Below are 12,147 nucleotides of genomic sequence, written 5' to 3' on the forward strand. Positions count from 1 at the left end.
AATGCTGTTACCTTCCCACCGAAGTGGGACCTATTTATCTACTTGCAATTTCTTGCTTTCGAACTGCTAGGTTGGCAGGAGCTGGCACTAGAGACGGAAGCTCACTCCATCATGCGGCACCCGCGTCTCGAACTGCTGAACTACCGACCTTCCAGAGCCTGCAGTTCAGCGTCTTAACCACTTGAGCCACCGCAGCCCCTGATAATATTGCAGTGTAAATTCCACTGGTATAATAAGATCTCTGCCTTGACCTGGATAGCTCAGGCTAGCCCAATATATTTAGATCTCAGAAGCTGAGCCAGCCCTGGCTAGTATTTGGATGGGAGACCTCTGAGGAATACCAGGGTCATGACACTGAGGCAGGCCACGGCAAACCACCTCTGAACGTCTCTTGCCTTGGAAATCCCACCAGGGGTCACCATGAGTCAGCTGTGACCTGACGGCACTTTTCACCACCAATATGATCTCTCAACCTCTCCAGTCCCCCCCGAATGACCTTGTCTTGTAGATTATTCAAATCTGGCCTTTTCAAGAACTGGAGGCCCAGGTGGCGGCCACTGCTGGCTCGGTCTTTTACCATCTTTGGCTGATCTGGCAGTTGGTCCCCTTCCTCGACCGCGACGACCTGGCTACAGTGATCCATGCGACGGTCACCTCGAGATTAGACTACTGCAACGCTCTCTACATGGGGCTGCCTTTGTCGCAGATCTGGAAGCTGCAGCTAGTGCCGAATGCTGCGGCCAGGCTGTTGATGGGTCTCCCTAGATGGGAGCACATCCGGCCTGTGCTGAAAGCGCTGCACTGGCTGCCAATAGCATACTGAATCTGCTTCAAGGTGCTGGTACTTACCTTTAAAGCCCTACATGGCCAGGGTCCGACGTACCTGAGGGACCGCCTTTCCCAATACATACCCCAGAGAGCACTACGGTCCGGGGCCCAACATCGACTAGTGATCCCAGGCCCCAGGGAGGCCAGGCTTGTGGCAACCAGGTCTAAGGCCTTCTCAGTGGCGGCTCCTACCTGGTGGAACGAGCTCCTGGAGGAGATCAGGGCCCTGTGGGACCTCTCACAGTTCCGCAGGGCCTGTGAGACGAAGGTCTTCCGCCAGGCATTTACTTAGGAGCCACCACTACCACCACCACCAACAACAACTGTCTCGTGGCAATAATGGGTAATGGGATGGCCCAGTATAAAGATCTAGCCACAGTGTTCCGACGGATCAGTACCGCTGAAACGGGCTTTTGGGTAACATCTATAGGTCACCATCTTGATGTGATTAACTGGGTAACATCACTGAGCACTTTATTACTGTTAAATATGCTGTTTTATCTGTTTTATTGTTTTATATTGGCACATGTTGCCCTTGTCTGTGAGCCGCCCTGAGCCCGTTCGCGGGGAGGGCGGGATAGAAATACAATAATAAACAAACAAACAAACTTTGGACGGAGCATTTCATTACCACAGGACTTGGAAGGTGATTCCCGTTATTTTGCTAAAACAAACCACGCCACCATGTAGATATATTTTTTTGCAAAAACTCCCGCGACATGCCCATGGATGTCATATTCAGCAGCTTTGGGGCCCTCAGTTGCATTTATATGCTTTCACTCCCCAAACATTTTCTTTAGAGCTGGTATGAACCTGTAACATGATGACTGCCCTCTGCCCCACAACATTCCCATCCCAGGAAGCCCCAAATATGGCTACCCTTTACTGGGGCCTGGGCTGAAAACCAATTTACATGACCTGGTCTATTTATGCCGCTATGGGAATCATGCGTATGCAGTAGGATTGCCAAGTTCGAATTTCGCTGCAGCGGGGGACTCCTGGCTGGTGGCTGAAGCGCAAGCGCGCCGCATCTACATCGCTCAGAAGTGACGCGACCACGACAGGCACGCTGGGGACGGGGCCACGACCATCCGAGGGAAAACCATAGAGTTTTCCCTTGGATGACCGTGGCTACAAGAACCCTTATTTTTCAACACTAGGGCTTCTTCTTCTTCTGGTGATGGCAGTAGTTGGAATAAACTTGTAAATATGAGTTTTAGGAAAATGAAAGTAGATTTGCATTCAGGAGCTTTATGAGACTTTTCTACTGAGCCACAGAAACGATACACAGATTCACGGAGGAGAGGTCTAACAGTGGCTACTAGCCATGGTGACTAAAGGGAACCTCCACATTCAGAGGCAAAAACCTCTGAATCCCAGTGCCAGGAGGCAACATCGGGGGAACGTCTCAGACCCTATGCCCTGTTGTTGGCCCTCCAGGAGAACTGGTTGGCCACTCTGTGACACGAGGAATGCTGGACTAGATGGGTCCCCAGTCTGATCCAGCAGGGCTCTTCTTAAGTTTTTATGCTTGAGACCTGCATCCCGTATATCATCTCATAAGGCATAACAGGGAAAAAAAAATTCCCTGAAAAGGAGAGGAGGAGATTGGATTTATACCTCGCGCTTCACTACCTGAATGAGTCTCGGAGCGGCTTACAATCCCTTCCCCTTCCCCTCCCCACAACAGACACCCTGTGAGGTAGGTGGGGCGGAGAGAGCTCTCCCGAGAACTGTCCTTGAGAGGACAGCTCTGAAAGAACTTGTGACTGACCCAAGGTCACACCAGCAGCTGCATGTGGAGGAGTGGGGAACAGTGTTCCCTCTAAGCTGAGTTAGTGTGAGCTAGCTCACAGTTTTTTAGCCTCCAGCTCACACATTGTTGCCTTAGCTCAGGAAGGAGGGTTCCAGAGCAAACTGATTTATGCAGTAGCCAAATCGCTCGCCCACAACTTTAATGCCAGTAGCTCACCAAGTAGAATTTTTGCTCACAAGTCTCCACAGCTTAGAGGGAACATTGGTGGGGAATCAAACCTGGTTCTCCCAGATTAGAGTCCGTGCTCATAACCAGTACACCAAACCGGCTATCGATATATGGAGACTGTTCCACAGTGATGAGCTCGCAGTCTGGGCAACAACAGTACATCTATTCCCCCCTCTGTTGCTGCTGCTGCTCTCTGCTGCGATGCTGGTTGCTGCTTTATCTTACTGGTTATTTTGCTCTTCTGACTTACTGAGGTTTATGTTGGATTATTTTGCTGTTAAATGTTTTGAAGTCATGATCTGCTTTAATTTGGCCACTGTGAAGGCGCCTAACAGCAGCTGCAGTGTGAACCTGAATACACTGAAAGGCATAAACGTTCTAATCAGTAATCTAAATAGTTTAAAATCAATCTTACCACGTCAGATTTCCATCCTGTCCCTGCCATTTGACACATAAGGTTCAGCCACTTGTGCACAACACATTTGTATCAAACAGTATCTCCAGCATACCCAATAAAAGGTCCATATAGTCAGCATTTTACCCCCACCTATAAAGCAAAGACTCAAACCAAATCTGAAGCGTAGCCTAAAAATATTTCAAAGAGGAGGGTTGGGGTTTGAAACAAAACTGAACCGGAGTTGTGAATCTGATCTGTTTTGGTTTACAACAATCAAACAACCCCACATCTGAACCACTTTTGGGGCTCAGCTTCAAGTCTGGTCGAACGTCCAGCTAAAAACAATCTGTTCCAAAAACTGCATTCACTCTTGCAGATGTCACACACCAGCTAATAAAGCATCCTGGTACTGGATTTCTGCCAAAGACTGATGCAATGAAAACTGCTTAAAAAGTGCTTTGAAAAGGCCAAGAAGTGTTATGACCCTTGAACCTGCCCTGCAACACCATACCAATGAGGTACAGAATTTATCCCAGCCTGCTCTGAAATGCAAACATTAGGCAGATCCACGGCTAATGCTGAAACAAACAACGTCACTCACTGGTTTCCGTGGGTCTTCCACTTCCCGGATGCTCAGATTCTCCAGTGGAATGATTCCCCTTGGCTCCTTGTCCTATAACATAAGTAAATTTAAAAAAATATATATAACTGTCAGCTAAGCTACTATGAGTAGGGAGAGACGTTCTAATTGTTATGCATGCCTTCTCATGCGCTTAATTGATTCACAGCTGCAACGCTTATCTGTAAAAAGGTACTGGAGGAGTGTGGGGTCTACCTTCCGTGGGATCGTTCTGGTTCCCAGCTTTGCTACCGTTAGAAACTATTCCCGTCTCCCGCGTGCGGGAGCCCATGTAATTGGGTATTGCTAAGGGGGGGTGCATACAAATGCCCTATAACCTATTATGCGCATAGGTAGCCCGCCATTCCTAACAGTGTTCGTGTTATTGCATCTATGGCTTTTCAATAAAAGTAAAACCTTCCTGGAAGCGTGTACTTCATTGTGTTGCTGTGGATCCTGACAATAACTGGCATAGAAAATAGATTAAGATGGGTAGCCATGTTAGTCTGTCTGTAGCAGTAGCAAAGAGCAAGAGTCCAGTATCACCGTAAAGACTAACAAAATTTGTGGCAGGGGATGAGCTCTCGTGAGTCACTGCTCATTTCTTTGGATACTTGTAACTTCAGTATCTGAAGGGAGCAGTGACTCATGAAAGCTCATCTCCTGTCACAAATTTTGTTAGTCTTTAAGGCGCTACTGGACTCTTGTTCTTTTCTACCGGAATAGGAGAGGCCTGATCATCTGGGGGCCCAGGGTTCCGATCCAAGGAAAATACAGATATGGGATCAAGCTAGATGGGTCCGGGAGTTGGTAGAAGGCTGCATCTTGAACCAACGGATGCTGATTTGCAGCGGAGCAAGGGAGCAGGAATCCTTTTTCTTGTTGGCCAAAAATCCTGTATCGCTTGGCTTCACCGGCAGCATGCGGTACTTGGATGATTTGTGATCGCAACACTGGACCGACGTTAAAGGGGGAGGGACGGGATTGAGTGTGATCCTGCTGATCCAGAACAAAACTGGACATAGTGCTGCCTCTCCCCCAACCCTACGCACATCTGTCTTGCAGCAAGGCCTTACACAGCACAGCTTGCACTATTAATATTATTCTATCCAGCTTCATTTATAGCCCACTTTCCTCACCAGGATTCAAGGCAGGACTGCAAATACGAATAAGAACTATTCAGCCAATCAGCAAGTAAATTACACGGCACAATCAAGCACAGCTGCCCTAAGAGTTGGTTGTCTTACTGTAAAGGGGAGCTATTCTGCCAGGGCTTTGGCTGAGGCAGTGGACGTCAAATAACCTCAGCCTCCCCTGCTCCAAGTGCCTCAGGTGCTCCATGGCTCTATTTACATTATGGGCGACGGAAGCGGACTGTCTATCCCATTGGAGTCATTCACCGCCCTTTCCTGGCACGAGCTCAGCATACAGTGGAATGTAATTAATCGCCGAGCTGCAATTAGGCATTTTAAAGTAGTTATTTAATTTTAATATTACCGAAATTAATGTTTAAATGAATTAGTGTTTTATGGAATTGTTCTATTGGTTTCTGTGGCACGTCGTAAGCTGCCCTGAGCCCGCTTGTGGAGTAAAGGTAAAGGTTCCCTTGCTCGAAAGCCAGTTGAGTCCGACTCTAGGGTTGCGGTGCTCATCTCCGTTTCAAAGCCGAAGAGCCAGCGCTGTCCGAAGACGTTTCCGTGGTCATGTGGCCAGCATGACTAAACACCAAGGCGCACGGAACGCTGTTACCTTCCCACTGAAGTGGTCCCTATTTATCTACTTGCAATTTCTCGCTTTCGAACTGCTAGCTTGTGGAGTAGGGCAGGTTAAAAACCACCATATATATATATATATTAAAAAATAAAGTCAGAAGTTGATATACCGCCTTTCTGCCACAAGGTGGACATTCAAGGTGGGGTTGCAATGCCATTCCCCAAGAGTGCCCACATCAGTATACCAAACAGTGATTAAAAAAAATAAATAAATCAGAAATGATTTTTTAAAATGTTGCAGAAAAGTTCTCTCTTCTGTTAAACGTAGATGGTAGGATTTCTCTGGATCAGACAGCGTTCCTTCGGTGCTATTGCAAAGGAGTAACGAAAAAGGACTGCAGAGTAGGTCAACCTTTTTGAGCCTTCGGGTACATTTGGAATTCTGACACAGGGTGGCGGGGCAGGGCGCAAGCACAAGATGGCTACTGCAGGAAGCGACGCCATCATCGCAGAGGAAGCCCGAGTGCAGGGGGGGGGAGGGGGGGTAATTTTTTAAAAAAATACACCGGGAGAGAGAAGTGAGAGAGAACAAAACCAACAGTTCAAGGCAGCTGCCTCTGAAACAATGCTATTGTAATTTGCATCGCAAATTGCCACTCAGAAGCCCTGCTGGCCAACAGCCCCACCCACATTCTAAAAACACTTGGTAGGCGCGAACAAAGATGTGGGCAAGTGCAACGGAGACCACGGGTGGCATGCTGGAGTCCCCTGTTTGAGTTGCTTACTACAGCAAGCACGGCCTTCTCTCGATGTTGACACTGGAACAAGCCCCATCCATAACTGAATGGGAACCAGCACTATGGAGAGCTGTACTTATGATCACCAGGGCTATTTTTGGGCAGGAACGCACAGGAACGGAGTTCCGGCTGGCTCCTGAGTTGGCCACGCCCAGCAGGAACTCATTACCATAGTAGGCCACACCTAACAGCAGAAACTCATTAGGATTGGCTACATTAGGGGTGTGTGGCCTAACATGCAAATAAGTGCCTGCTACAAAAAAAAAGGCCCTGGGTTTTGACAACAAAGTAAACAGAATAAGAAGCAAAAGGTGGGTGTGGCTGGATGACCACACTTCTTAACATGGGTGTGTGTATGCCAATGAGCTGTGCTATCAGGGGTGTGGCCTAATATGCTAATGAGTTTCTGCTGTTGGGTGTGGCCTACTATGCTAATGAGTTCCTGTTGGGCTTTTTCTACAAAAAAAGCCCTGACAATCACAAGTTTAAAGCGGTTTTGGGAAGGGAGAGCAACATTTTGTGCAGGGAGAATCCCCTCTGGAGCATCCCCTTTCCTCTCCCACTGAAATGCCTACAGGGAATGTGAGATGAGAGGTTTGTACTTGACATGAAAACGACATTGCATTTGTGAAGAAACGAGAAGATGACTGTTCAGATAAGTCATTTTCATGGTTATAAAGAGGAGAAACTACAGATGGCAAAATTACCAATGATCAAGATATACGGAGTTTCATTTTAATTCTGAGTTGAAAATTGCAATAGGTTTTGGTAAAAAAATAACGCAAAACACAAATGAGCAGTGAATCCAAAACCAGGAGGAATTACAATGCCCAGAAGAAAAAGTAAAAACAAACTTCCCCAGTTTACAGTACCATGCCAAACACAGTTAAATCCTTCTAAGTCCAACAACTTCAATGGATTTAGAAGGGTATAACTCTCTTTTGCATTGTATTGTATTGGAGCTGCGGTGGCTCAAGTGATTAAGATGCTGAACTGCAGGCTGTGGAAGGTCGGTAGTTCAGCAATTCGAGCCCCGAGTTGCCGCATGACGGAGTGAGCTCCCATCTCTAGTTCCAGCTCCTGCCAACCTAGCAGTCCGAAAGCAAGAAATTGCAAGTAGATAAATAGGTACCACTTCGGTGGGAAGGTAACAGCGTTCCGTGTGCCTTGGTGTTTAGTCATGCCGACCACATGACCACGGAAACGTCTTTGGACAGCGCTGGCTCTTCAGCTTTGAAACGGAGATGAGCACCGCAACCCTAGAGTCGGATTCGACTGGCTTTCCAGCAAGGGAACCTTTACCTTTACCTTTCTTTAGGACTGCCCTGTTAAATGCCAAAGGCTCTGCTAAACAGGCCGGGCATGTGCCTAAAGGGCGACAAACCAAAACGTCTCTCTTGAGAGAGCTCTGTAGGTTGGGGGACAAATATTAAAATAGGGTGGCGAAGGTGGAGAACGCTGTCCTGCAGATGCCCTAATCCCAGGCCATACGTGGCTTGGAGGCCCAATCATGGTAGCACTTTGAATGGTGCTCAGAAACAAACTGAGAGACTTGGGTCCAGCAGCACCGTAGAGACCAACAAGATTTTCGGAGAACAAGCTTTCGAGAGTCAAGGCTGCCAGAGCGCTTTGACTCTTGAAAACTCAACCCCCCCCCCCAAATCTTGTTGGTCTCTAATCTAGCTGTTCTACTGCTAACCAATGTGGCTACCATTGCAACCAGACGGGAAGCCCATGAAGATCTTGGAGCATGGGTGAAATATCCTGAGTACGGTGAGTCCCCCCAGTTGACAACCTGGGATATTCTCTGGACCAAATAAACTTCCCCCAGAAGGCAGCCCTGCAAACAATGTGCTACTATAGTCTAAGATGGATGTTATCAGAGCACAGAGCAAAAGTCCCAAGGAGTTGGGTCTGGCCCATAGCTACAGTGGGGCATTTCGGGGCTCCGCCCCCTCAAACGAGAGGCATGTCCAACAACAGCTGCTGTCCTTCTCCCCCCTTACCCCTCCCTCCCCTCCTGTGGCATTAAAAGGGCCCTCCAGCTGATCGGCGGGAGCAAGTGGTTGCTGACCAGCAGGAGGGCCCTTTAACGCTTGCAGCTGCCCCTCTCCTGCTCCTCCTCCAAGATTTAAAGGGCCAGCCACATGCCTTCCCTGAAGTCCAAGCAGTGCTTGGAGAGCGCCTTTGAAGATCAGGGAAGGCGTGTTCCCGCCCCTCCCCCCTCCCCTGCTGCTCCACGAAAATTCCCCATGCCCCACCAACCCCAAATTTCTGGCTATGGGGCTGCTGCGTGGATGCCAGGGCTCCTCCTTCCCCTCCTGCCCACGTGATGCCCCCTGCATAGCAGATGACCAGCGCTCCTGGATTCCACGCAGCCAGAAAGGGAGAGGGGCGTGGAAAGGGGGTGAGGGGAAAGAGAGAAATGGTACTAACGGTAGTGTACTCAAAGTAATACAGGCAGTTGTCGGTCAAGATGAACCAGCGTCTTTTCCAGGTCTTTACTCGCCCTCCTGAAAGCAAAAAGCAGGGTTTAGGTTTCTTGTTGTGTATTCTCTTTCAGCCACTAGCCCTTCCCCAGCCTGGAACAGGAAGTCTCGCTTACAAATAAAACCCGTATCAAAGCAATAAAAGAAGCGGTAAAAAAATAAAGCAAGCAAACAGGGTGGGACTGGTACTGTAAGGAAAAAGATCACAGGGGTCACTCACAATAACCAGCTCCAGAAGGGTAGCTATGTTGCTCTGTTAGAGGAAAACACACACAAGAATCTTGTGGCACCTTAAGGGCTAGTTCACACTTCCAAGACAAAGGAGGTGCCCAGAAGTGGTTAAATGGACTGCTGCATTTTGGATTGTGGGGTGGTGAATTCTAGCTCTGAATGTTCCTTTGCATAGACATTCAATGCACAGGAAGGCGAAAAGTTCTCCCTCCCCCCCTTTTTTGCTTCTTGTGCTGGCCTTCTGTTTTTGCAGGGAGCTTTGCAAACATAATATGTGATCATCCCAAATCCCCACCCCCGCCCCGTGTGCAATCTCTGATGGTGCAGGCCACTTGCCTGTGCCACAATAAAGGGGCCAGCCTTTCAATTGCCACAAGAGTCTGGGTGTGTGTGTGTTTTCACAAATAACCTGCCCTAGCTGCAAAGCGAGGAGTTCCAGGGGAAGTCCTAAAATCCTAGAACAGGAATCTGCAGGGTATCTTCTACAACTGTGAATTGATTTTACAAGCACTGGCCAGCTACTATTTCCCCCCTGATAAGTTAGTTTAAGAAGAGAGCGAGTGCTGTTGGTCTTTGTCCCGCTGTCCTTTAAAGCAGTTTCCTGGCAAACTTTAAGCACAAATGCAGCATCCATGCATCCTGTTTTGCTCTTAGACTGACAACTCATAAGGTGGGATGCGATCTGGGCCAAAGGTCTCCAGCTGCTGACCTTCCAGATCAAAACTGGACATTACTGGGATATAGTACAGTGATAAGTGATACTAATATTCATCATTTATATTTTGACCTTTGAAGGTTAGGCTCAAAGTACTGCAGTATAGGTTTTGATGGATGTTTGATGTCCTGGTTCAAATTTAAGCACTGGTGATAAGGTATACAATGGAGTACAGCAGATGTTACTGATGGATTTACTCTGGATTCCCCTGAATAAGGGCTAGTCCATAATGTCTGAAAAATCACATGGTCGGAGAGAGTAATGGGGGGGGGGGGGGTTTCTCCTGCAATGCAAAGCCACTCTATGAGACAAACACATTTTGCCACCTTGAGGCAAACCTCTTGGGTGAAGCCCAGACTCGTTCCCAGACGCTCCCACAAAGCAACCTGCCGTTTCTGGCTTCAGACAACGGGCCGTCTGGAGGCGGGTTCCACCTTCTCCTGTGTCACTTCGGACAAATTGCTGGAACCCTGGGAAAGGCCAACCTGGGCGAACCTGAGCGTCACGCTCCATCCTACCCGTGCGATGGCTCGATTTTTGAAAAACCCACCCCGACACATAAGACACTTCCATCTCCCCACCCTCTTCTTCCAACAAGACACTCACCTGTTCATAGGGAAAAAGGTACCCGAACCCGCAACTCAGCCCACTATCCATCTCTAACCCACTGGACCTGTTCTGCAGAATCCAGCACAATTCATTCCCGGCCCTCCTAATCCCCAACTATCCGCCCCCCCCGCCCCCCGCCACCTCTCAGCTAAAAAGCGTATGTATGCCCCTCTTTCTCACCTACCTCCTGGGTTGGGGGGCAGTATTCAGACAGTGGAACAAATGTAGTCCGCGCCGTGGGACGGAAGAGGAGAGAGGGGGGCAGGGCAGCAGTGGTGGGGGAAGAGGGGGCAAAGAGAGGCGGGGACAGGGGAGGCAGGATAGAGAGAATGGGGGTGAGAAAGAGAGAGAGGAGGAGGAGGAGAGAGAGAGAGAGAAAGGAGAACAAGTTACATCAACATAAGGTAGAAGTACATGGTCAAATCAAAAATCCTCCGACACAGACACAGGCATTTGGGGGCACTGGGGTGGGGTAGGGAGGCAGGGGAAGGGTTTAATTTTATTGGGGGGCGGGAGTAAGGAGACAGAAGCCCACATGGCCAGGCTCCCTAAGCATGTCGGCACGTCACACGGCAACCTATCACCGGACGGTAGACGGTGGCGTTGAGAGCGATTGGCTCTTAGGCAGTGCAGGAGCCGATCCCTTCTGCTGCCGTTGTCTACAGGCTGGCGATCGGTCTCTCCTAGAGAGGCACAGACAGATGCTAAAGGAGATATAAATCCATCCCTGGCTTGTCCCCAGTTGGCATCTTAACCAGGACAGGAACTGGAGTTCCACGTTTACGTCCTTTCAACTAGTTTAAGAAAAGAGGGGTATGCTGTTACCCCTTTCCTTTTGTGTGGGCTGCCAATGGGGTAAGCAGCCATTATCTCTTGAATAACTGTCTCTTCGCTTGGTTCCTGTCTTAAAACTATGCCGTGGGGCCACATGACCCTCCTTCCTTCCCTTTAACTTTTGATCCGGCCAGCTAGCGGCCCACGCAATCTGGCTGCTGCTCTGCAGCCAACAGCTGGATCATTCTGGTGCCCCATTCAGAGCTACGGCATCAGCGTAACTCATATTCCTGTTCCACAAGAGCAGGACGGCCTCGTTTCCAGTTCTAGACTCCTCTACTCCGAGTGGTCCCAAGCGCTGCCACACTCTGAATGGAAGGAGACAACCAAGGTGGAACTTCTGCCTTCAGTGAAGCTGATGGTACAAGCCCTTCATCTCAAGCTTGGTAGTGACACCGCGGACTGGGGCAGCCCACTTGCAAGACTTTTATCCGGGGAGGGACCAGCCCCTCCCCCAGGCTTAGGTAATTTGACCACTGTCATTTTAAGATGATGAGAAGGGCTGAGTACCGATCGAGCCATCTGCATGTCTCTGGCAGAAGTCACCCTACAACTAATACAGTTATCCCTACTTGGGAATCTGTAGGACTGTGGACCGAATTAAGCGTCAGGCACTGACTGTGGTACCAGATGCAGGCTTCAGCAGCCCAAGAATTCCATCTCTTTTAGAAAAATCGAGTTTCTGGTACTTACGACGGCATAAACATAGGCCTGAAAACATGTCAACGATGCCTGGTGAAAGACGGCACAGATTAGGGGCTGGGTGGGCCTTTTGATAGCCGGGGGACGGGGTTTTTATGACCCGCGTAAATGTCTTCAAGCGGATCCGCACGGTCAAGGGGGAATCCAAAAATCCCAGCAGACCCCTCTCATCATCCATCAGAGGAGATCCACCCCACTGAGCAGTGGCAGGGAGGTGGGAAGGGAGGAGG

General features: G+C 49.1%; 1 protein-coding gene across 1 annotated transcript in view; it reads right to left on the bottom strand.

The window, feature by feature from the left end:
• The window catches only part of CYTH2 (cytohesin 2), a 28,796-nt gene that overhangs the window by 4,896 nt on the left and 11,753 nt on the right, over nt 1–12,147 (bottom strand). The window contains exons 9-10 of the mRNA XM_015414406.1: nt 8,774–8,850; nt 3,811–3,882 (exon numbers count right to left, since the gene is read on the bottom strand). Coding sequence (XP_015269892.1) covers nt 3,811–3,882; nt 8,774–8,850 — 149 coding nt within the window. The remainder of the gene's footprint in view (nt 1–3,810; nt 3,883–8,773; nt 8,851–12,147) is intronic.

Source organism: Gekko japonicus, unplaced genomic scaffold (genome assembly GCF_001447785.1).
Source record: "Gekko japonicus isolate JY-2015 unplaced genomic scaffold, Gekko_japonicus_V1.1 scaffold243, whole genome shotgun sequence".
Taxonomy (NCBI): Eukaryota; Metazoa; Chordata; class Lepidosauria; order Squamata; family Gekkonidae; genus Gekko; species Gekko japonicus.